This window comes from Gambusia affinis, linkage group LG17 (assembly GCF_019740435.1).
Source record: "Gambusia affinis linkage group LG17, SWU_Gaff_1.0, whole genome shotgun sequence".
In the NCBI taxonomy this organism is placed as follows: Eukaryota; Metazoa; Chordata; class Actinopteri; order Cyprinodontiformes; family Poeciliidae; genus Gambusia; species Gambusia affinis.
The window spans coordinates 17,979,124-18,005,605 of record NC_057884.1 but is presented as its reverse complement, the minus strand read 5'-3'; the positions used below and the strand labels follow the sequence as shown (position 1 = coordinate 18,005,605).

The 26,482-nt window shown below is 36.6% G+C and overlaps 1 protein-coding gene across 1 annotated transcript in view; it reads right to left on the bottom strand.

Annotated features, from left to right (window-relative positions):
- Window positions 1–11,277: 11,277 nt before the first annotated feature.
- Window positions 11,278–26,482, bottom strand: part of LOC122819564 (ephrin type-A receptor 5) — a 63,566-nt gene continuing 48,361 nt past the window's right edge. The window contains exons 14-19 of the mRNA XM_044096369.1: window positions 21,972–22,039; window positions 21,734–21,875; window positions 19,200–19,349; window positions 17,340–17,533; window positions 16,332–16,496; window positions 11,278–16,167 (exon numbers count right to left, since the gene is read on the bottom strand). Coding sequence (XP_043952304.1) covers window positions 16,056–16,167; window positions 16,332–16,496; window positions 17,340–17,533; window positions 19,200–19,349; window positions 21,734–21,875; window positions 21,972–22,039 — 831 coding nt within the window. The 3' untranslated portion in view covers window positions 11,278–16,055. The remainder of the gene's footprint in view (window positions 16,168–16,331; window positions 16,497–17,339; window positions 17,534–19,199; window positions 19,350–21,733; window positions 21,876–21,971; window positions 22,040–26,482) is intronic.

Sequence of the window (26,482 nt, the reverse complement as noted above, 5' to 3'; positions counted from 1 at the left end):
GGTAGGAAGAACCTATTAACACAACAAAAATTAACTGTACACTCTACACATCTTAAAAGCCATTGGAAAAAGAAACCATTCTTGGACCCTCAATGCAAAACCACAAAAAAAGATATCGATGTAGCATATGCATAATTGCACTTACCTAAGATATCTATGTTTCCCTCACTACTTCCATGCCTGGATGAAGAAAAGCATTCCCATGGCATGATGCAGCCGCCATCATGCCTTTTGACATTCCTCCACAACTTTGATGTTTTTCCATGACTTGTGACAAACTACAAAAAGAATTTAGAGCTAATGCTGCCACAGCTGATATTAGGCAAGGGCCAAAAATGAACTTTCACAAATTCAAACATGGAGTCGGTCAATACTTTATGTTCTTAACCATAAATTCAGCCACTCAAAAGATGAGGAATTTCAACTTACTTGGCAATACTAACTGTTCTTTGCGCAAGATCCCAGTGCCAATAAATTGGGCAAAAATGATACCACTAGGAACACACACAGCTGCTACACAGCCCCCAGCCTTTGCCGCGATAAGAGCGGACTATGGAGACACTGAGACAAAGCCTCGCTTTGCCAGAATCCAGATATAATCACTGCTGTCTTTTATCAAGAAATAAGATAAACAGGGCCCACGGGCCTAACTTATTGACTTTAAGGCAGTATCTGTTCACTCCATCATTTTGGTGGGCAGAAACATCCAACATACGAAGGATTAGTTGCAGTAAAATGTTGATTTTTAGGTTTTTGTTTGATAAAAACAAGTATATACCAAGAACATAAAAAATATACTGCTCAATTTTTCCAAGTATTATTTTTCTATTCATAATTACAGACTAATTTTTATCAACATATATGGAGATTAAAAAGTCTTTGACTAACAAGATAAGGGAATTTGGTGCGGCATCTTCGTTCCGTTCGGTTCCGCCATGGTCTATTTCGGGTTGCGTTCGTATGTTAAAATTTGTTCTTTCTTGCCTTTGGTGTCAGTGAGCCGATAAAATATGCATGGTTTGGACTTTTCACCTTTCCGATTTTTATTCCTTGTTTAAATCAAAGGAAAATGCAGCCCTTTATGGTTGGAGCTCATCCATGTTTGATGTGCAGCCAGGAGGGAGACCCAGATAATAGAAGCTATCACAGACGTACCGTGCTCTCTCGGTGTGTGTGTGTGTGTGTGTGTGGGCGTGCACGCACAAGATTCTGTCCTCTTTCCAATTCTGTTTCATTTAGATCCAATGATGGACCTGAATGTGTTATGACATACATTTTAAGAAACTCTGACACTCCATCATTAATGAGTTCAAATACACATGCTTATAGACAGGTGTTTTCCTAAACTGCATTTGAATTTTCAGTGCAGTAAAATCTTACAATATTAAACAGGAGTAGTCCTTGCACCAAATGAGGTCAAGCAATTTAATATGCAGTTTCTGCTGAATCATAATCTTCTGAAAAAGCTTTAAAGATATAAACGCATTAACTTTTTTTTTTTCCCCAGCCACATAAATATGTCCATTCGAATTAATTTAAACAGCCAATTATCCTGCCACCAGTGAGAACAAAATATGAAGCAAATACCTGTGGGGCTGTTTTGTGTGATCACAAATAGAAACGTACATGATGATCAAAGTGACTCCTCTTCAGTTGAGAATGGCAATTGTCTAAAGGGGGGTCCTTATTGAAACTTCACTCATAGCTTGTATTTTCATATGGCTCTTGGCAACTGGCTGTCTCTGTAGGGAAAAAAAAAATAATCAATAACCATTTTAGAAACATGACTTAATAATGACTTATTAGACAGCACCAGGATGCTGAAATGAAGGTCAGACCTAGATCTCTTGTCTGAAATTTCTAATCATATTCTAGGTATTATTATGTACAAGCAGCATACAGTACTGGTGAAAAATCTAGTGTAAAATCCAGTTTTACTGTTTTTGCTATTTGCCTTCATAAATGTTTCAGAGCATCAAACTATTTTTTTAATCGGACAAAGATAATCTAGGTTAATACAAAAAGTACATTTTATCAGACAAGATCTATGTAAAAGTGTCATGTTATAAAATTGGCAATGTTATATCTTCAGTATATCTAAGAAAGAACATGAATATGTAGTTGGACATACAGTAGGTGAAGTACAACTTTGTTGTTGTTTCATTTACTTTTAGGAAATGCTTCAGAATTTTATAATTGCTAGGTCTTTGTTGTGTCACTGAAGACATTTTTAACACACACACATAAATTTTATTACAGATTTTGTTATATATTATAACAAAATCTTGTTTTATATATATATATATATATATATATATATATATATATATATATATATATATATATATATATATATATATATATATATATATAAATTATATATAATTTTTTTTTACACTATGACATTGCATTCCTGCAAACAAATGTGAACGTCTCAATGAGAACACTTTTTACAGTGCATTTAAATGTAGTTGAATTCTCAACTTTGCCTAAATATATCTGGGAACAAGATGAGAGTACAAGTCAAACCTAAGTCCTTCACATTCACTTCATGCTTCCATTGAAATGAATTATCCAGATGATGCATTGCAGTCATTACTCTGTCTATGCTGAGCATGGAGAATATTAAGACAGATGGGTATTTTTTTTTCTTTTTTCATTTTTACAGACTTCAGGATATTCTCAAAATCAGTCCACAGAAAACCACAACCTCACAACATTATTGAAATAAAGTAGCTTAATGTTGTGTTCTGACTGAAGAACTCCACTTCTCCCTACTGCTGAAAACATTCAGTTACCCTTCGATTGAATTTCAATCTAACTAAATTACAATCAGCTGTTGTTATTGAGCAGTAATAAGCCTAATTACTCTCCACTAAATGAAATTGTGCTAATTTAGGCTAAAAGGAACTGAATTAACTCAGCAAATTTGTGAACTTATCAGTCTCCACATCAATAGATTAACTAATTAAATTGTAAAGGAATCTTACAGAAGAGGCTCTGTTCCTTCATGTACACAAGCAGCGTAGCAATCTATGTCCCTCCAAGCCTTAAATCACACAATAGTGAAACCATTGCAATAGATAGGCATCATTCATCTCCTACCCTCTTTGACGGAGGATGAGTAAACACTTCAACATGTTTTATTGCCTTGTTTTTCTCGAACTCCTGATGAAACCGGTTGGTTCAGGGTTCAGGTTTTTTACTATAAAGATTCATCCGAAGTTTAAATTTAACAGAGCGCTTAAATGTTCAAAACAGATATGTCAAAGTGAAGCATTATTACCTGCTGTGCAAACCGTGGACAGGAGCACTCATGCACACCAGGAGTTGTGGTGGAAGCTGAAGCTGTTGCTGAGGTAGCTCTTGGAGATGAAAGGATGGCTTAGGGTACTGCTAGGCAGTCCCACTGGAGCCTCCCCCGTTGTAATCTTTCCTTCAAGCAGTCACTGCAGCTTTATCCATCTCCAGATGCACCTGGTGTAGAAAGCAGTTAGGAAACTAAACCACCAAACTAATTAAATTCTTGATATAAAATAAATAACTTTTTCAACTACATTACCACCTTTATTTATATTTTGTCAAACAAAGAATGACAAAAATACAAAACAAAAATGATCTGAGAGAGACAAAAGCACAATACAACGCAGCAAGAACAAAAATATCTGCACTTCGTCAATGGGCCACAAGGCTTTCAGTGTTAACATGTTTCTTAAAATGCCATTTACACTCAGTAGTAATTTAAAAAAAAAATCAAAAAAGCGGAACTGATTCTTGTGGGGGAGTGGTTTTAGTGACACAACTGACTCCACCTTCAGCCAATTAGTGAACGTTCGACTTAGCGTTTTTTGGCAGCACGCTTAGAACTTCAGCAAAGTAGATACTGAAAAAAGGGCCAGTAGAACATAACAATTTATAGTGACAATTCCCTATAACTTCCCCCTGAAAGTAAAATCAGCAGGTTAACTTTGTAGATATGAGTCAAGTCATGCTAATAGTGAAAACAGGCATTTACATGGCTTGTGACTTTTCAGGGAATTCATTCCCCACATATCTATTCAAGCCGTGGGTCTGTGTAGTTTCTCCATGTAACATTATGATTGTGTACCATGCGGGTAAACAATGGCACCTCTGCTTAGGAAGCGTCCTCAGGAACTCGACCCTGGATTTAGCAGAAGATAACTGAACGGATGGATGGATATGAATTTAACACTTTCCTCTTTACATTATTTAACTGCGTATTAAATTGTCACATAAAATCCCAATAAAAAACATAGTAAAATTTAAGGCTACTGTATGACAAACATGAATATATGTGTGTACATTAATGCATGGCAAATGGTATACATTAATGAAAACTGCAACAGGTAAAAAAAAAAAATCCTAATTCCATATTTACTGCTTAAGATGTGATCATGTCAATTTAGCATGTAAAGCAGCAGAAACTAATACCTCAATGTCAGTTTGAATTTAGTCAGATTTATTACTTTACACTATTATGACAACTGAAAGTAAAATCAGCAGGAGTAGTTTTAACTTTTCCAGTGAAAATACTCACATATTGTACTCAAACTCTGGGCATCCACAAATGTTTCCATGCATGGCAAGACTGATTATGGAGAATGCATTGCAAGCAGACGCTGTGGAGGATAATTCCCTTCTAGCTCACAGCAGGTAATGTCAAAATAATTATCAGACAAGACAGTTCATTGGGCAGGCAGCACCTCTTCATCACAGCAAGTTTGAAGGGGCAACAAAGCTCCAGATGAATGGGTACTTAGACAAAGTGAAGCTTCTCAGAAAAATCTTCAAAACCCCTTTTAATCTTGGCTTTTCGCAACTCATTTTTACTTCTGCACTTTTCTAACTAGACATTTTAGATCAGATTTATGTAATGACTTTTCTTGCTCTTGTTTTTTTTTTCTTGGATTATTCAAAGCAATAATGCATAAAGTTTTCATGCGATTTTGAACGTAAATATTTCAAAAAGTACTAATAATAATGAAACATTTTCCAATTTACAAGAAAGGAGGAAGGAATGTTGTAGCCTTCAATTTGAGCAATGGGATTATCCTTTCAGTTTGAGAATAAGACAATAATATCGTTTTAGAATTTTTAGATGAGGTGTTAAAGTAATCTACTTTGACTAATGATCTAGGCTTACTGTACTTTGTGATAACTATGATCAATTGGAAAGTATGTGTGATTGAATTGAATTTATTTTATTTTTGAAGTGCCTTCAGGCGACATTTGTTGTGAATTAGTTACATAAATAAATTGAATTGAACTGTATTTCAATGGTTTGCAAAGCTTTTAATAAATAATACCCTGGGGTCAACCAGGCTGCCACAAATGTTTTTTGGACAAGTAGAAAAACTTTATGGCATCAGTGATGCTGTATTTACCATGCCTAGGTGCCACTGGTAGAAATATCTCTGGGGGAAACAAACTTGAAGCCCCTTGTTAGACACTGAGTTTAGTATTGAAAAAAACTATTGTTTACTAGAGGTATGGATTCTGTTTAAGTTTTACATTTTTACCAAATTGCTAAATGTTTATCCAGTTCTACGCTATGAAGCTTTCACTGTAAACAATCGTCCCCCACTGTCAAGAGAGAAATGCCAAGCCAAACCAGATGGCTGTTGATGTTTAATAAAATTTTTGGAAGCATGGCCAACACAGACTGAATACCTTAATTTACCTCCTCCACTGCTGTTGCCAAACTACAAGCAGTCTTCAATACTACAAGAGCACAGAAAATTTCTCTGTTTGCTGATTGGCCCAGTTGAAATTCTATCAGAGAAATCAAGCTCAATGAAAGAAATCACAGATGGAGATGAGAATTTAAAGGAATTGCATAGGAAGGCAATAGTCAGGCTAGCAAAAAGCTTGTCAGCAACTTGAACTTTTAGATTTTAACAAAAAGAAGGTGAACCAGGCCCTTGTTACTTGACGTGATGAATCCAGCCCATGAGGCAAAAAGTTGAGACACCACTGTTCTTGGCTGACATATAGAAAGATAAACAGCTTTAGGCTAAATAACAGTTGAGACTATAGCTGGAATGTACCTTTTTATTATTTTTCTAAAACAGTAAATGAATATTTTTGTCCATAATCAACCATAATTTTAGCATGCTTTTTATTTAGTTTTAGAATTTGGACACCAAATACTATTATTTATTTATTTTTTTTAGAAAAGACAACGATAAGGCTTAACATACAATATTTTCCCAGTGGAACTCCTTTCTTAATAAATAAAATGTTGACATTTCTAATAAAGTTGCTTTGTCAAGCTTGGAAGTCAAATACTCCTTCAGTATAATTATAGGTCAAAATTTCCTACATGAACAAATGACCCATGGGGTGTTAGGAAGGAGGGTGGTGTCTTCAAATCAATTTGTGTCAAAGTGACAGATGTTATTAGAACAGCAATTGCAGTGTGAGTGCAGTGTGTGCAAAAATATTATAACGGTTATTAGTATTACCTTCCTGTGTCTTAGGTTGACAGTGGTTTCATATCACCTTGAATGACCTTCCACACGCATGGATGCCCATACACATGATGGAACACTTACGCCCCCCCACACACACACAGACATTACACCAAAGGGATTTCACATTAAGGAGCATTTCTGCTCATATGATTGACTGCCTGGAATAAAGAACCTTGGAAAAAACATCTGGGTAGGTGACAAATATGTCCCCTTGGATGCCTTTGTACGAAGGAGACAGATACCTAGGGCAAGAGAAAAAAAAAAAAAAAAACTGTGTGTCTGCATGTGTGTGTGGAGTTATCACCGGTGCTACACAAAGACCTGCCAGACGGCTACCCTGGTGAGGTTGGGTGTGTGTGTGTGTGTCTGCGTGCATCTAAAATGCGAGTCCTTGCCAGCCACTTGACATCACACAGCCCTCTCATGGCAGGCTTCTCGGATCAGCAGCTGAATGGATAAGGCTATTTACCAGCAGCTTATTTGGTCCAGGTCAGACCTCCAGTAACAGCTTAATAGCTGTTGAGTGTGGTTACGATGCAGAGGGGAGCAGCTTTATCTGTCTATACACCTTGGGCTCCCATCTGCATGGAGAGTGGTTTGGAAAAGTTACATTTTGACAACCCAGCAGCTAGGAAGCAGATGTAACAAAAACATAATTTAGGAGGCGGGTAGAAAAGTCTTCCTACACATAAATATATGCGTCACTGTTGGTAATTCCAAGACTTCTTCACCTTCTTAATGAGAGGATTTTGAATCCAATTTTTTTGGACAGTTTTTATGTTTTGACCTTAAACAATTAAAGGCTTTGCTAAATATGTTAACTGTGAACATTTCATCAACTATTAGGAGCAACATTATTGCTTCTAATTCAGCCATATGACAAAAACAAGTGTTGGAAGTAATTGCTCCACCTGACCATCATGAAGATTTCCTTTCTAAAAGCAGACATTTTGGCAGTTTCCTTTCCATGTTACTATAGAAAAGCTTTTGTTGTTGCCTATTAGTGTGAAAATAGAAACAAGACCATTGTGCCAACAATTTGGAGTCCTTTGTTTAGTAGTGAGAATGATGTGCAACAGTGCAGTGAATATTGTGCTGTAGGGTAGTTCATGCAATTCCTGACCTAAATCTCATTAGCACACCACAACACTACACAGGAGGTCCAGCAGGTCTCTGAAGGATTGCCAGATTGTTCACCAATCTCTGTGAATACCTAGTTGTTTAGCTTCCCTTTCCACCAGCTACATCTTAGTTTGTGCTGCTGCCACAATACACATATTAAAAATACTTCAACATAATCTGGAGGTCAACAAGCAACACCAGATTGGCAAGATTTATTAACTATCACCTTAGGCAGATATACCAAAACTGAAGTGCACCTGAAGACAGGTAATAAATCTGGACAGTGATCACACAAATGTCAGTTTACAGAGCAGCAAGAGATATACAAAATGCGGAAAAAAGCATGAGGCTGCAGCCAAAAGTCTTTTAGAATTTATTTTTTGGCTCAATTTCTATAAAAGTGATTTAATTCAAAATTGTAAAGACACGATGAGGCCTTTTTTGTTTTGTTTCAGCTCAAAACCAGAACCTTTGAACTAATGAATACTTTCTTTGTATTTTGTTTCAGTCATAGAACATTTGATTTCAGTCAAAAAGCATTCTAGCAAGCCTTTATATAATAGACCCCACCTCTTTCAACTCTTCACTATTGGTAGTGTTTTTTGTCTCCAACTTCTATAATCACAAAATAAAAAGGGCAGTTAAGTTATAACTAGCAGCAATAAATCAAGCAGGAAAAATCAGGGACATAGGAGTACATCCAGCATGATTATATACAATGAGTTGTGCAAATTAACCTGAAGGGAAGGGGGCCATTTTATCTCATATATTCACAGACAACCAGACAACCCCACCTAAAGTGACAGTTAAGGTTCTACTGAAGGTCATTCATGATGATTAAAGAGGCACCTCTGCAATGATTTCCAAATGACCCAGGGGACACTTCGACCACTGACACCTTTTCAAGAGAAAATTACTTTACTGTGCCCTGGGACACCTGACTTTAGTCAGACACTATGAGAGCCTTCAGCAAAATGTAAAGAAAAACAGAGAGAAAGCCATTAGGTCCTAATAAAGTCACACTAAATGTTATGCAGATATGCGTACAACACCAGACTGGTTAGCTGGTTAGAACAGAGTGGGATGAACAAACAGGAAGGCCAGTAAAGACATGGAAGCTTAGGGAAGCTTATAGACTGAGGCCAGTGCAGTCACAAACCTGTCTGTCCATCTGAAAACAATCCAAGTCAGCACCAGTGGGAATTTGGCCCCAATGCAATCCCAACCTTCACATACACACCCCTTGCAGGTCTTTCCTCGAGCCGCTGATACAGAGGTTTTGGTAATAGCCATGCTGATTGTGCGATGGCTAATTTCACACTTTCTGACACTTTTTGTGTCTGGGTGTAATAATAACCTTAAGCCAGGCAGGCAGTGGATTCCCCCAGAGATCAGCGTGGTTTGATTTGACATATCACACATACATAGATTTCCACACAACAATGTGGGGCTGATATTTGCATATTAACTGCTGTGGCACTGGTTGGGCTTGAATGTCACCTTCACACGTATTTCAAGGCGACTGCAAACATCAAAGATAAATTTTTTAAGCCAGTGTTAAATGACTGAAATTAAATTAAATGTACTAACAGAGATGACAAAGAACAGCTAATACAAGGATAAATATCTTCATTGCAGTTTTGTAGATAAATCTAAAAAAACCCCAAAACATTCCAACTAAAATGAATTCTTTATTAAATGTTGAAGCTCACAAAAATCAGCCATTGTTAAATGTTTATTGTTGCTGAAGCTGTCACATTGTCAGCTGTTAGATGAAAAAGAGATAACATCGGCTCTTTATTGTTGCTGACATCAGCAGTTATTTTCACCGCATCCAGCAGACATTACCAAGACTTGCATCATCAGATTTAAAAACATACTGCTTTTCATAGAACCCCTCAACCCATTATCACTGTGACCTAACAATGAACCATCTATTCCCTGCTTCCTGTATGCTACACCGCTACCAGTGTGGAGGCTACATTAAAGACAAAAAGAACGAGAAAAAACATCAACAGACACAATATATCAGGGAGTGTTTATTTTTTCTCTCTAAATCAGAAATTTTAGATGCATTTATTCATTCTGCATCCCTTTGTTACCCAACCTTCCAATAAACAGGAGAGGGGGAAGTGGCACTGGAAGTGGCTCCCTTGTTATTCTGACAGATGGTGTCTAAATAATCAACAAACCATGTCTAATTGCATTGCTTGGAAACATTTGAAGTTGCCTTTTTTTCTAAGCACTTTGGGTTCTGTAATCTTACACCAATTTTTTAACGTCAATCTCGAGTACATTGGGATAATTTCAATAAGAGTGATATTCAGTAAATATTTACGCAGCTATTGTAATCAGTTATATTAATTTAAAATTGTAAAGACCGTAAAGTAAATATCTTCAGCCAGCACAGAAAATTTAACTGGTAACTTTTGGTGGGCCATGTATGAAGCAGCATAAATATTAGAAATGTACAGAGAAATTGCCTGGTGACTGAAATAAGATACTTGGGGAAACAGAGTAAAACTATTTCCTCCATCTTATTTTTTACAACATGTGTCTTGGCATTTATTGGATTCAGAAATGCTGGCAGCCTTTTGATAATCTGAGTTAAAGGGTTTACTTCGAATTTTAAAAGTGTTGTACAAAATAATGATTGGCAATAGTTCCTTCAACAGGAGTAGAAGGAATGGTGAACGACAACAACTATTCTGATATAAATCATTGATCTCATTTGATAATTAGGATCAACTCCAATGTATGCGATTGAATTTCTTTCTTCCTTTTTTTTTTTTTTTTTTTTGGAAAGCGTCTCAAAAGTACATTTGTTTTGAACTGGTGCCATGTAAATAATTTCAATTGGATTTTAACTGTTACAACTCTGAAAAAGTGACAAATTGAAAAAGGTCAAACCACAGAGACAGAACACCCTAGATATTAGCTTCCCATCTCAAAGAGACCATTGTTATGTTTGGTGTTGTTCTGTTTAGGCAAATATCTTTCTTGTTTCTATGTGGAGTGATGTTGATTGACTATACCTCTATTAGTGAAATGTGAATAATTTTCCAAGAACTATAGAAACTTACAAAGCAGAATTCAGCTCAGATAGTCAAAGAAAAGTTTGTTTTCCTTGACTGGGAAACAATGCTTATCCCATGGCATAAGAATTGTTGATTGCTTTGCTAAAAATTTTTGAAAATGATTTTCTTGCATGATTTAGTTGCAAGTTATATAATGCAAAGTCTCCTTATGGATATCACAGAGAACCTGGAGTGTAATTTCTTACCATTTTTTATTTTTTACTTCTTATCAGTGAAGCATCTCTTCTTTCCAGAGATGACCTTAAACTTAGTGGGGACAATGACGTCAATGATAAATGAAATTTTACAATACCTACTAACTCATTTACTAAAAAATAGTATACAGTGGAAGTGGAACAGTGAGCTTAAGTAAATGTTTTAACTGAGCTGTCCTTAAAAAGAGTTTTGTTATTTCTCTGGCTAAGTGAGTCAACAGAGATGATGCTTTCAAAGACAACAGGCAAATTGTCAAATATGGTGGCATCAATTACCGAGATTGATGGAGATACTTATCCTAAGCAACAATAAAACATCCATTGACAAACAAAGGTGGTGCAGGTTAAGACATAGATGGTTACATTACATAAAGTTTATTTTTTCCAAGTTTTATTGCAAAAATATAGAATTTGATAGGACACTACAAAAACATCAACACAAACGTAATACACAATACAATTTCCAAGACAAACCAATAGCACATCAATAGCCAATATTTTTTTACTGTGCTTTCAATGAAACACAATAGTTATTCAGTTGTTCAAAACCATAATGCGTGAGTTACTCATAATAACTGATCATCTGCAAAAACATCAGCGCAAACCTGTTTTTTGTACATTTTGATAGAAAGCTGCACATTACTCCCCACTGACCACATAGAACATTCCCACTTTCCACTTCCTGAGAGCAATAAGCAAAGTGGGAGGGCCTCTAGCACAAAATCTTTTATTTGCAGACAAGGAAATCAAATGTTACCTTTCCAAAAAAAAAAAAAAAGAGAGAAAAAAACTGCTTGCCTTTCAGCCCACAATAAGTTTGTTGTTGTTGTTGTTCATACACAATGTGTTTTTACATGGCACAAACTACTATAATAGCCACCCACCTCATTAGCATTTGGCGTGATGAAGTTGGCCACTGGAAAGATCAATCAAGTTCCTGCTAATTCCAAACATCCTTGCAAATGGAAGCAAGTTTCAGCGTTTAACTTGATTCACTATCTTAATGTAAATATCTTAATAAATGTCATTATAAATTGGAGATCTGAGGAAATCAGATTTTAAAACAGAAAAAATATGTACTATTACTATAACAACCCTGTTCCCTGGGGTAAACCTTTTATTTATGGGTTTTCAGATGTTTTGTTCAGGATGTTTAAAGATTAAAACTTTTCAGATGCAAGTGTGATCTTGTTGTTTCCCATCTGTCTCTGTATACACAACATTTGTCCTGATATTGATCATTATTATTGCTTCTGCACTACCACAACAATTTTTTTACACCTTGCATTTGCATTCAGGGATTTTATTTTAAGAAAAAGAACACCAAAACCATATTTGTATATTAAGAAGAATCTCCTATTTTGACTAAAATTACCTTGTGAAATTTAAATTTGGCTCCAAATTAAGGCTTCATACTTTGATGTTAAATAACTGATGATTGCCTGATTCTTCTGCAATTCATGGATTGTTTTTGTCTCCCAGCAAATGTAGAACTACAACAGAATACTGCCGAGAGAAAATTCAAACAAAATATTTGCAGACCATCATCTTAACAGTGTAGTTATGCCCAATTTCACACTTTCTTCACTTTATGTGGGTGAAATAATTCAAATAATTCTACAATGGTGAGATCTAATGTCTGGAAGAAGTTTGTTGACATCAAGAACTTGTGGTAATGATCTTTTATAAAAAGTCATGAACCACATACTGTCCAAACAGGTTTTTGTAAAACCTTGTGCTTGTATCTTGTAGGTGTGATGTGTCATACACAAGAAAATGCTGCTCTATATATCAACAGTTCCATAGCTTTAATTTCTTTGAAAAATATTACCAACTCTTTGTGCTTGGCTGTCAACTTTTATGTCCAGAGAAGCATTGACAGTATGAAGTGATATCATCATCATCATCATCATCAGGAAATGGGTTACAAAGTAAATATTTAAGAACTAAAAGTTAAGTCATATATAGACATTGCAGTCAAAGAAAAAAAAATATTTCCCATAAAGTGCAAATTAAATTAGTTCCAACATACACCTTGTCTGACATTCTTCTTATTGCCTGTAGACATTGTTGGCAAAAAACGAATATTATACGAAGTTGGGGCACACTTAGGACAGAATATCTTGACAGGAGAGGAAACAACAGTGCTTAGAAGATGCGAGGCACTTATATGGCTGTATTATTCACCAGTTGTTCATGCACCACGCGTGGAATTTAAGTTTATCATTAAGCCAGAAAGAGAGGTTGTACAACACCTGAAAACATTACATTTTGATTTAAGTTATTCAACACTCCTGTAACAAATCTGCATAGCCACAGTAGTCTACAAGTATTTACTGCATTTCTTGTATTCTCTTAAAATATTTTTTAACTGCCTTTCTAAAAAAAAAAAAAAATGTTTAAAAATGTTACAAAATAATAGTTTGAAAAATTATAGTAAAATTAAAAGACTGAATCTACAAGACAAAAGCTACACAACTAATGAGAAGACTAAAGAGACTATGCAGATGCTATGCTTCCTGGAAAAAAAACGTTTGGTTGGATCATTTTTACTCTGAGAAACACTATCAACTCTTGGAGAACTTCAAATGTGAAAAAACCCATCTTACATTCAATCAACTGATACTTCACAGCAGTAAGTTATCAATTTTCCACAATCAACACTTGAACTGTTGATCTGTAAGCATAGATTTATGTGGTTAAAAGCTAAACATGCTCTTCAAAAAAGTGGAACAACCCTTTAAAACCTTATATTCTTGTAGTGTGCTTTCATATGGTCAAGTAAAACCATCTCTAAACAGAAAGAAATATTCATTCCTAACTTTATGCCAAAGCTTTACATTAAATGGACAAAGACGTATAGAAGCAAGTCATCTGCAAACATAGAGCTAGTGTGAATACTTCTGATTGTTGTGGACACTGCAGTCAAAGGGGTCAAGATTTAGTAATAATTCACAATGAAATTATGCTATACTGAAGTTTAAGTAAAGCACAGACTTGACTAATTACTGACATCATTTACTTTTAAACCATAAAATAAGGGAAGCAAAAATATGGTTCCTGTAATATATTCCTCTGCTTTTCACTGGAACTTTAAATAAAATGCAACCACCAAAAACGAACAAACAAAAAGAAGGATAAATCTGCTCTTTATGCACATCCCTTTTAAAACGGTCGGTAGGAGATAAATGTGCCGTTAGCACCTACCAGGACATTCAAGCAGAATTGCAGCTTCATAGTATCAGTCACCACTGACCTACTCTGAGATGTATAATCAAAGTCAAGTTGTCCACATGACAGTAAACAAAGGAACAATGCTCCCTGCTTTAAATGTATAGTACATTATTTACATGAAAAGACATGTAGGGAGCTGCTCAGTAGTCCATGAGAAAGCACAATAACAAAACTGTCCACACCATTTTTTTTTTTAAACAAGTACAAATAAATAAATGATTATCAAGTTTATCAATATTGCCTTCTTTTTTTTTTTCTTTCAATTTTTTTTTTTTTTTTACTTTTTTACAGCAGTCCTGTCAGAGTGAGGTTTATTGCGGTGTGGCACACAAGCGTGGAAGAGATACTCTGCGGCACGGTGAACTAAACAGATTACTGAGGGTTTTCTGTGGTACCTGAAAGTTACAGTTTCTATGTGAAGGCTTGGTAAAGACCGCTAAATGCACTCCAGACCAGAGAAAGCTGCTTTGGGATCCTGTAAAGGTTTCAAATCCGAACACCATTAAATGATCCCATTAGATTCATCAGGCTCCCTTGGGGAAAAAGTCACACAGATTATGACAGGCAAGGTCAACACAAAGTATTCAATATTTCCATAAAGATTTTCTCAACTTTCCATGAAATTCCTAAAAAGAATGATAAATCACTCAAGTTGAGTTTCACTGGCAGAGAGATTTGTCTGTTAATCTGTTAATTTTGAGTACATCTGAGTACTTATTCTGTCAAACAATGAAAGAATAAGCAAAGGTTCTTGCCAGTGTGTGAAATGTTCCAGCATGGGTTGAGAATATGCAAATCATGTATGCGGTTACGGCAAGGGCTTGCAAAATCTATAATATTTTATTAAAACGTGCATCTGTCAAGTATCTGATTTTCAAAATAAGATAATTTTCTGGATTTGAATAAATAAAGAAATTTAAAAGGAAATTTTAAGTCTTTAAAGACTTTCAGGCTTGTCAGCTAAATGTTTTACAATCTCTGGCATAATTCAGAAGCTGGGCTTAAAGACTAGATAGATTATTGCCACATTCTACCAATGTTCACATTCAGGCAAAGGAACATTCCCAAATAACCAAAAAGGTTCATTTGTTGCCTTACATCAGCCTTATCCTAAAGTGTATCATCTTTATTCCATGACCATTTCTTTCCTGACTTGTTTTATGCTGGAGAATCACATTTAAAAGTAAATTAGTTATGCAGCAAGACTGTTGTTGAAGTTTTGTGATATTCTGACCTCCCAGAGACAGAAAAACAACAAAAACAAAACATTTGACCAATATGCTAAACCAACAACTCACACTTGTAATATTTAAGCTCTTGGTCCATCATTTTTGCCCTGCCGGAGATTTATTTTTCAACTCAGTGACTTGTAAAAGGTAGTGTACGTCCAAAGCTATGGCTAGTGAATAAGTTCTGTTCCAATCAGGTGGGCTCGTCTCACCTGAGACAGATTAAAAAAGTTCCATTTTGAGCCCACTTTATGAGAACTCTAATGTGATACAGCCAAAAAAGGGGCCAAATCTTTGTTTCGAGTTTGATCTGAGAGAATCCAAACAGTGCAAATCATGTAAGAATCTGGAAATTCCAGAAAATTGGGAAAAGTCAAATGAAAAACATCCCATAGACCCAGCTTTGTTTGCCTTCCTTAGTCCTTCGCATAGCACCGTTCAGTCCAGTTCAGTTTGGTTTTAGCTCTGCAGTGTATTATATCTCCACGAGCTCCACACACAAAACTCACCAAATTGCAGATCATCAAGTGTAGATCCATAGAACATAGGGTTTCCTTATTTCCACAAAGTGCTAAGCCATTCTAGGTCCAACAGTTCTTTGATTTCATGCTAGGTCCAAAATATTGGTTTTAACTCATGTGCGCATATGGATGTCTGATTTGTGTGCATGCCTGTACATATGCATCAGATGTTTACAGTAGAGTTGGTGCTGTTCATATGGACTCTCATCTCCTGAATACTTGTGATAATTTTTTTCTGGTGTCCAGCCAGGTTTACTCCTACTCTCCGGAGATCTCTGTAACACAGTGAGCAAATGATGGAATGGTATTTACAATGTGATCTGATGATATAAAACTTTAAAACATGAGTCATCTATTTTTTTAATTAAAATATATCTTCATACTATCCAAAAAGAAAAAAAACCCATTACAGTGCCTTTCAATATGCCAGTGGTCTTACTCTGATGTCATTTGAGCAACTGTTTCGAGCGAAGAGTAGCCACCCTCCATGAAGAGCTCTGTGTACCGGCCCATCTTGATGGAGTCGAGCCACTCTCCTATAGTCTTGCTTCGAGTACTGCAGTCTCCCTCTACACTGGCATGCTCCACTAACAAGTTGGAAACCCTAGCACATGGACGAAGATTATAAGAAAACAATTCCAGAAACATCATTTATCCACTACAAACAACATTTCTGCAGAGAATCAGTGCACAGCCTCCTCAAAATCGATTACTGCCAAACAAAGAGAAATTCTTCAAATAATTTTAAGCACATGTGGTCCAAGTAAACAAAAGGATGCGTTTCATAATATTATTATAAATTGAAAGACCTAGATGTGCACAGACATGTACACACACACTCACACACTGATTTTATAGCCCATAGCTCAACCCATCAGTCCCAAGAGTTACCTGTGAGGCTTCACAGATAATGCAAGCTATGCACCACCACACAAAGCTGCAAATGCTTTCCCCCTCAAAAGTCTTTATCATTCAGCTCACTCTTGGTGCTGACAAATAGAGCTCCCCATGCTATCAAATGAAACATTCACAGTAGGTAACAACATTTTCCATGCTACAGCAGGAATGGGAGGCTGCTGTGGAAAAAAAGGTCTGGGCTTATAGGCAGGCCTTTAATCTTGACAGCTGTCACATGTCATTGTATATTAGACACGGCACTAATTTAATTTATTAAGCATGCTTCAATTTGTATGCATGTAGAAGTTCACTATAAATCTTTACAAAGAAAAAAAGGCCATTAGGTGGCTGTATGGCATTCATACGCAACTTTATGCCATTATCCAGAGATGAATAATACAAACATAATGGGAAATTCTAAGCAATAAATTGAAGTAATGCTTTTAAATGACTTTTCTAATGTTTTTACTGAAGTTTACAAAATGTCAAAGCTGATTTAATTAGCAGTTTTTGTCTAAATAATTTGTGGTTGTAGACTGTCCTGCCATACCTGTGTGAGGAATTGACCAACTTTTTTAATGAACATGGGTTGCGAATAAACTTGTCAAGTAGACAAACTATTTCATCAAACTTAGGCCGACTGCTGCGTTCCCGCTGCCAGCAGTCCATCATCAGGTGGTACAGGGCCTCGGGGCAGTCCATTGGGCCAGGCAACCTGTAGCTCTCTTCTACTGCTTTTATAACCTGCCAGCAAATCAGAGAGACAGAGACAAATGAGGGTAACTTTCTACAATTAAGATTTTATATCAATCCAAGCCACAAAAGATTGGTTGTTACAGCATCATGTACGGTATTTAAAGTTACATGCTTAAAATTAACACAATCGATGGCATTCAAATGCTTGAAAATATGTTTGCTTTGAATTTCAGTGAAATATCACACTACATTTCATCAGTATTACATGCCTCTGTTTCCCATCAACAGACAGACTGAGAGTTGGCCGATACAGTTTCTCTTTTTAGTGTCTTTCATCCAAGACACTGATAGTGGTCCATTTAAATCATCTTAGATGCTTAGAAGATGTGCAATACCTTACGACAATCATAAGGACTTTTCTGAAATGTACTGACAAATTTATTTATAATTACAATATACAGCTCAAGTCAGAATACTTTTACAGTTATTTGGATTATGGCAGATGCATCTTATCTAGGCATGTGGGCATTTGTACTAGCAAGGGCTATGCATTCAAAATTGTCCACACCTCTTTATTTTGAGGCAAGAATGTCAAGACCAAAGCATAACGTAGCACTCAACAAGTACTAACTTTCACACAGTAAGACTGTGACACACTTCAGCAGGGCAATGTTATTTTGAAATAGACTTCCACCCCGCAACATCTTATATATTAATACTTGCTCCAAGGATATTCCTGTGCTCTTTATCTGACCTTACTTTAAATCAGCCCCCATTGAGGATAGAGTAACAGAACATTGAATTACTTGTTTATTCCAACTGCCGCATAGCCCAGTTACTCATTTTTGCAACTAAGAAGATGCAGTACTAAATTTTTTTTATTTTTTTATTTATTTTTTTTACATAAAGGGAAAGAGTTGAATGAATAATAAATAAACTCCATCTCCTTCCGTTGGAGCCTGCAGTGGAGAGTAGGCAGGAGTTTTCAGCTGAGCTCCACCAGTGCAAGACGCTGCAGGGAATTGATTTGTTGAGTTCATGACAGCCTTTACTTTGGTTAAATTCCCACAAAAGACTCGTACGATAACACTCCAATACACACAGATGCGTTGAAGTACATGCATACACTTCAACTAAAGTGCAAGAAAAAAGCACCGCATCAGACATCACCGCTGACTGAGAGGGAGAACGACTGCACTTCACACTCGCAGGGTGCAAAGATCAGAGACCGAGGAGGGAGGAAGAAGGAGAGAGTGGACGAAAGGCAAAAGAAAAGAACAGAGACAAAAACTGCATTTTAGAGAGACAAGAGAGGACGAGAAACTGAAAGGGAGAGAATGGAAAACAGAAGGAGACAGCTTAGAGGACGAATATTCGAGCCTACACTTTCTTGTGCAGATCAGAGAAAATCCTGCATAACGCTTTCAATTAAACATCAAACGTCTTTTCCTCTCCTTCCCACTCATCCTCATCTTCCCTCCTCTCATCTTTGAGATAGACAGCCTAATACCCAAAAGGAGGGAGGAGTCTAGAAAGGTCACTAAGGGGCTGTGTGCACATATGTTGCCCGTGTAAATGAGTGGGTGGCTGGTTAGTGAGTACATAAATGGTGTCTAAGAGGAAACACTACATATACATATCCAAGCATATACTCTATTGTTATTACAAGCCTAAAATATGCATCTGTAAGACAGTTATTTTTCACAAAACATACGTCTTGATTGGACATGTCCCAGTAGGGCCTCTCTCCATATGACATAACCTCCCACATGACAATCCCATAACTCCACACGTCACTAGCAGAGGTGAACTTCCTGTATGCAATCGCCTCAGGAGCTGTCCAGCGAATAGGAATCTTCCCTCCCTGCAACAAAAGAAGATAATAATTAATAATGATTTAGATATCTCTGTGGATTTGAAGACCCAGTTGTTTTACACTGAAGCAACCATATGCAGATGTCTTAACAAGAATTCATGAACATGATACAACGAAGGACAAAAGAACAGACTAGAGCAGAACAGGAAAAATGTGAATGCAAAGTAGGGCTCATCACCAAATCACTTCCAGTAATTAGCCAGTTAAGAAACATGAGGTGTTTGTAAATGCCTTTCAGTCCCAACTGGCTGATTTCTCATCACTATCTTAGGTGCTGCAAATAGCAGTTTATCCCAGCATTTATTAATACCACCTGCCAATGTTAAAAATAAAGAAAAAAGAAAAAAAAACCTGTGCTAAAGAAGTGAGTAGGAAATGTCACAAGCAGATTCAGCTGAAAATAGTGGATGTAAGTGCAGCTCTATGCAGCACACTGACCTACTTAACACCATGGCTGATATTGGAGTAAACAGCAGTAAGAGGAGAGACAGTAAGGGATTCCGCTTTTATAGCCCTCCTCCTGGCAGGTGAACCACCACCTCAGGCATCACTTTGGGGGAGGTGTGTTCAAGGTGATGTGCTTTGTATGAAGATGCATAAAAAGTTACATTTTAATCTCATCTGACCAAAGCAACTTCTTAAAATTATTTGCTCCAATATATTTGCTTACATGTTTTCCTCATCTTGTGCAGCCATGTCTTTGTAGGTTGGCAGTTTTAACTTTATGGGCAACCTGGCCTGTCTGTTGTGTTTCTTAATTTTAATAAAAAGGTATACATTTTAGATTTTTACTTTTTTATTCTGAGCTGGTCACTTGTGTGTAAATGAAAAACACTGAGTTTCCCAGCTCTAATAAAACAAAAGGCAAACATTTCAACGAGTGTGAATTGTTAAGGAATTTAATACACTGCATAAATTGTACGTTTTAATCCTCTGATTACCATTTACTGGTGTCAATACACGGTACATAGTACAAGCTCTGCTTAAAAGAAGCACAAATTAGACCATGTAATCTCATCCTAGCATCTGTTGCTTTATAGTTGTTTGAATAATTCCTTAATGTTAGATAAATCCATTTCACACTCTGTGGTCCCAAATAATCATTTGATAAGTACAGCTGCAGACTGAAAAAAATAAAATATTTTGTTGCATTCAGACAGCAACCAAGAACAAACTGTAATTGAGACACTCCCTATGCTAATGAACATAGATGTAGGAACACCATTTCAGTGACAACTTTCCCCCACATGCATGAATTCCTGATCCAAACTGTCGGGGGCCTGAGATTGCTCTACTCATGTTCCCTCATCTTCATTATAATGCTTCCCAAGTAAAGATTTCAAAAAAGGGTTCACAGGAACACTGCTGAGTTCCACAGGAAAAATGTGTTTCCAGCTGATGAGTAGTGAAATTAACTTGATGCAGTATTGATGAATACAGCAGCAGGATATCTTGGGATCTGATTATTTCAAGGATGTGACTCATGTTATTCTCACTTGTCGGGGAACCAGGAGCTTGATAGCAATAGAGAGAAAGAGACCGAGAAGGGATGAGACCTGGCAGTGAGAAGTGAGTGACAGGATATTTGGCATCAAGGCAGAAAGACTTGGTGCTAATTGAGTGTTGTGGAGCCCGAGTCGAGTACTAATTGGTCCTCCACTTGCAGGAAGCCGCCTGTCTCTGGCTAGCAAGACGACATTCAGCCGAGGATGTACAGCTCAATTTAAAGCCAGCTGCTGTCAGCTGTGTGAGTGCATGAATATACACATGCATATTTTAGCTGTGTTGTGTCTGAGTTTGTTATTTATTCCAAAGTTTGACACACTAGAGATGCACACAAAATGTATGATTCATTTGAACTTTTCTCTTCAGTGATTTCAAGATCCAACTGCCTGCACAAGTTTGAAATTACTGTGAATGTTTCACAAATCCACACATTTACTAAATTAGACATAAATGTCCTTGGCATATACTTGGCTTTAAAACATTGTGGACAGATTTTAAAAAATGGTTGGGGTGATTGTAGAAGGTTTATTCCTGCTTCCCTTGCTACAAAATTAGCTCCAATGTGTGCGTATTGATTTTTGGACATTAGCTGTGTCAGATATCACATTATGCAAGGATCCAACCTTCTTGATTTACAAATTTCAAAAGGAGTAAAATTTTTCAAAAACCACTCAAGAACGACCAAGTTTATCACCAACTTAAAATGTGTGTGAGAAGGTGCAAACCAAAGAAAGCATCTGCTCCAATACCGGCTTCTGTAGTAACAACTGGAATTTGTAGATGACCTACTGTAAGTCACATTACATAAAGGTATGATTTAACAATATTAGTAACTAATAAACACAAAATAGAGTGCTAAGCCTCACCCGTGTAGTGTATGCTGCCTCTGCATCATCTTCCAGGACTCGAGAAAGACCAAAATCTGACACTTTGCACACAAGGTTGCTATTGACAAGGATGTTACGTGCTGCCAGATCCCGATGGACATAACCCATGTCTGACAGGTATCTGAAATGATCAACACAGTGGTTAGAATAAAAAAATAAGCATTGTGCATGGCTAGCAAGCTCACTTAAGATGTGTTTGTGTCAAAACAATGTTTACCTCATGCCAGATGCAATGCCCCGCAGCATACCAACCAGCTGGATAACCGTGAACTGACCATCATTTTTCTAGGGTGAACAAAAATTCAGGACACAGGAAGGCATAAACTTGATTACATATATTTCCCATAGTATTATACATACCAATAAAACTATTGAATAAATCAAACTGATTTTATATAATGTTAAAATACAGAGGATAAAGGAGAAGAAATAAAAAGTTTCTATGATGTTCTTGTTTTTCAATCCAATAATTCTTAGTACGGTTTATCTCCATGGCTTCGTGATGAAACTCTCTTGAAGAGATCTGGTTGAATCTGATAACATGTCTTTTGTTTCGTGAGTCCAAAGGTCAGCAGTTTGTAGAAGTGAATCCATAAAACAAAAACACAAGGAAAGACAGCAAAGATGGCAATGCTACTGAAAGGTACACTGTTTTTTTTTCTTCTTCTTCTTTTTTCCCAGGCTGCCCTAACTGCAAAGTTAATTAACCTATAGTATAGAATCAATAACAAACACCATTCTGCATACCCAGCTTTAACCTGTACAACTCAACTTTTGTAAGGTAGCATTCAGGACTACTACTACTGAAATGCACATTGATCTCTGTGTATTTGTTCAAATGTGTGGCTTTTTCCATCCTTCAGAAGAGACTTAAATTTCTCTCAAGTAAGGTCAGTTTAAATATGAGATGTATAACATAAATGCTTCAGAAAATTATCAAATCACCAGAAATGCCAAATGCACATCCATCATGGTATCTAAAATAAATAAAACAAAAGGAAAATTGAAAGGGATTTAGCTTTAATCAGCATTTTGCCAAAGCTAGTTCTCTGTGGATGTACAGACTCGTGTCACTGAAAATGTGCCCTTCTATGGAGACACACCTTTTAAAAAGAGATTTAAGTGCTACACGTGTTGCCCTACTGACATGGGTTTTCTAATTTCTAACATTATCATACAAGACAGTAAGCTGGTTCCAAATCCAAAATAAGGAATCTCAATATTTGACAGCCTAGGTCTGAAAAGACTTAGGCTATCATATATTGTGACCAACTGACCAAACAGCTGCCTGTTCCAGGATTATTTCAACTTTCACTGACAGGGATAAACAGCAACACTTTTTGGAGCAAAAGAATGATTTCCTTTACTAGATGCAATTGGTGGTAGTCTCTCACCAAAATCTGACCGATTATCTGGATGGGTTCTAGACTTTTGGCTTTGATTGATTTTTTTGTTGCTTTTTATCCCCAGTTTGGCTCTTGCTTCTTTGATATAAAAAAAAATTGGACCAAAACTCTATGGGCCTTATAGATATGGGCCTTAAAATGACTTTTCTTTTCAATGCAGTGAAACTGACAATTTTTTGACCGCTTTTATTTTCCTAATTAGCTTCAACAATTTAAGCTTAATTACTATGTTATATACATCATAACCAATGCATTGATGAGTCATCTAGAAGATAAATAATTAATTACAACCGTTAAATGGTTAATTTTTGATAAACCTTTTTCTAACATAAATATTAAATCTGGGAAAATACAGTCATTTTCCCGTCTTTTTTTAACTGCCATGTTAATTCAGTCGAGAGGTAAAGAAGTAATCTTTCAGACTAGTTTGAGACTTATGTATTCAAGCAAACGAATATAGTGCAACACTGAGATCCCACAATGTCATTTTATCTAAGCTGTCCCCCATTTATATACGACTTACTTTTGTGGTTCAGTGAAAAAGGATTTATTGTATTTATTGTATTTAGCCCAAGAAGAAATAACTTATTTTCACTTCACCTGGGAACACTGTCAAAACCGTCATAAATGTGTGTGAGGTTGAGCCGCAGAACAGTCTACAACTCTATTAAGCCCTTTGGGTATCACAGTTTTCTCACAACAGTAAGCCACATTGCAAAAACTCTTTATGCCAGCCAAACAAGCAAACAGTTGTGGTGTTAAGACAAAATGAAGGGAGAGAGAAGCAGGGTAAAAATAGCACCTTTAACATGTTTATACCACTCAAGCAGGTGGTGTGATATGGGATTCCTTGTGGTTTCCAACTCATTAGGGCTTTATTGCACTATCAATAATGCAGAAGGCTGTCAGGAAGTTACTTTTGTCATAGTGAAAACTATGAAGTCGGGAAGTTTTCAAGGTGTCATGTTGGTACTCAGAGGCTGATAATGTGCTAAACCAGATCTGACCCAGGTCTGTCATTGCCGATTGCTTTGGAAAAGCACCGGGATGCTCATTCAGACAAAGCTGACACTTTGAGTTCCTGCCAGATTAATGTAAAGCAGCAAGTGCCTGAAAAGGAGCTTTGGTTTACTCAACCCAATGACAGCTTTCACTGTTACTTTAAGCCTCAGCTTCTTCCAATCCAAATGTAAACTCTCCAACCTTCCTCTCATCCAATCTCCATGTTTCCTCAGCAGGCTTGCAGCAGAACCACAACACTCCTTTTCCCCAAGACGGTTTCCAACTTTAGTTTTCCTTAGTCCTACAACTTTTTCCATCCATCCATAGCATAACATCCCACTTACATGTGAAATGAGAGGTTTAGCCAAAGATGCGAGTTATCAGGGGTACAATGTATTGTCCAAAGCTCTGACAACTAATCCAGGTCTGGGCCCAGTCACTGGTTTTCTCCTGACTGTGTCATTTACACCAGCCTCAGTACACCAGCCATCCATGTAATTACTTCACAGGGTTTTCTGTGGCCCTTCAACTTCTGGTTCCCAATATCCCATGCTTTCCTTTTGCCATAAAAGTTTATAGCCAAAGGCACACCATTCAGTCATGTCAGCAGTTTCCCCTGACCACAGCTCTGTCTCTGAATATCACCTCGCAGCATCCAGCTTTGCCATACAGTCACACTAAGAACATCATGTTTGGCTCTGATCTGCTTTGCCGTTGCAGCACAACTACACTTCGGGGAGCTAATATCACCTAAATCACATGACCTCATTTTGCACACTACTCTATTAGCCACCCACCTCAGAAATATACCCTTTTCAGGCAGAATTTAGTCCTCTGTGCCACCTGAGAATTTTGGTATTGTAATCACTGAATAGACTGGAGACAGCTCATTGCATTCAGAGATTTGCTGGCTTGCTTCTTAATTACAGTTCATTTTCTGCTCTCAGTAAAGTCTAGTCTTCACAGCTCAGATACTATTCTGGAGTTGAGTGCTCAGATGACTTTCAAATTTTCTGGTAAAGTGATCTGTGACACATTTAAGGTGAGATATGATGCTAAAATAGGTAGACTGTGTTGAAAATGTATTCAAAGCACATTCCCTCCACGCCTTCTTGGAATATTTAATATCACTGGATGTTATATCAAGATTTCTCAACTGTTCCATGAGTAGAGAAATGGGACTGCTATTAAAAAATGCACAAAGACAAAAACATCAATATTGATTACACTTTAAATATATCGAAATAAGAATGTCGGAATCATTTTCTCAATTACTGGTAAATACCTCAGTATGTTTGGCTAGAGATCATCTCTTGAACAAACACTTAGTGAATGCATTTTCTTCATAAAGCCCATCATTGCTATATGTTAGAATGACCTCTTTTATGCAAAAACAATCTATATAAACAATTATATGGACCACTTATTCACTTCTGTTTAAATGTGAAGAATAGTTGTTGATTTAGCTTCAGTAGGTGACAAACTTGATTGGCATATTCAAATTAGATGATTTTCAGATTGTTTTATTTTTATTTTTTATCAATTCACAAGTTTGATTATCATTGTTTTGGTAGCCTGATTTTACAAATCCAAACTCTAAACATTACATAAAAAACTACAAGCTGAAAAAAATAGCAAGGGTAGCAGATCCCCCACAAACATTTTCCCCATTTATCCATGGTCTAAATCTGACCTGTCCTCTGATTGGCTGGCTGCTCCGGTTACAGACGCACCTCCAAACATGAACACAGATCATTTTATAACTCAGATTTTGTAATTGCACTAATGTTAATACCAACTGTAATTATTTCCTGTTTTGTAATTTCAAATGAAAAAAACACAATGATGAGTTTTAAAGTTAGTTTTTTCGTTTTTCAAAACGAAATGCTGTTCAAAATTTCAGTTCAGTATGTTTTAGAGCTTGACTGTCATTCAACTGCCAGATTCTCAAAAAATACAGACACCTACACAAATAGCGAGTTTGTGATGTCATGGTCTTGATCAGTTTTTTGATAGGCTTACAGAAGGTAGTTTATTTTTTGTTTTCTTTTGTTCAATTTAACTGGTTTTCCCCACTGATTTTCAGTCCAATTTCTAAAGTAGTTTTGAAAAAATATAGCTTTTTTGTTGAACCACTTTACTCTCACCTATGAATCACTGGGCCATAAAAATAGGTTCCTTAACACACAAAACAGACTAGTTTGTGTACACATTGTTCTACTGTGAGTCACACAAATGACAAGGTACTTATGACTCCAATTATTATCCGAATCAGCTCTCTTCACACTTGTTTTTTTATATTCATCATCAATTCCCCGTG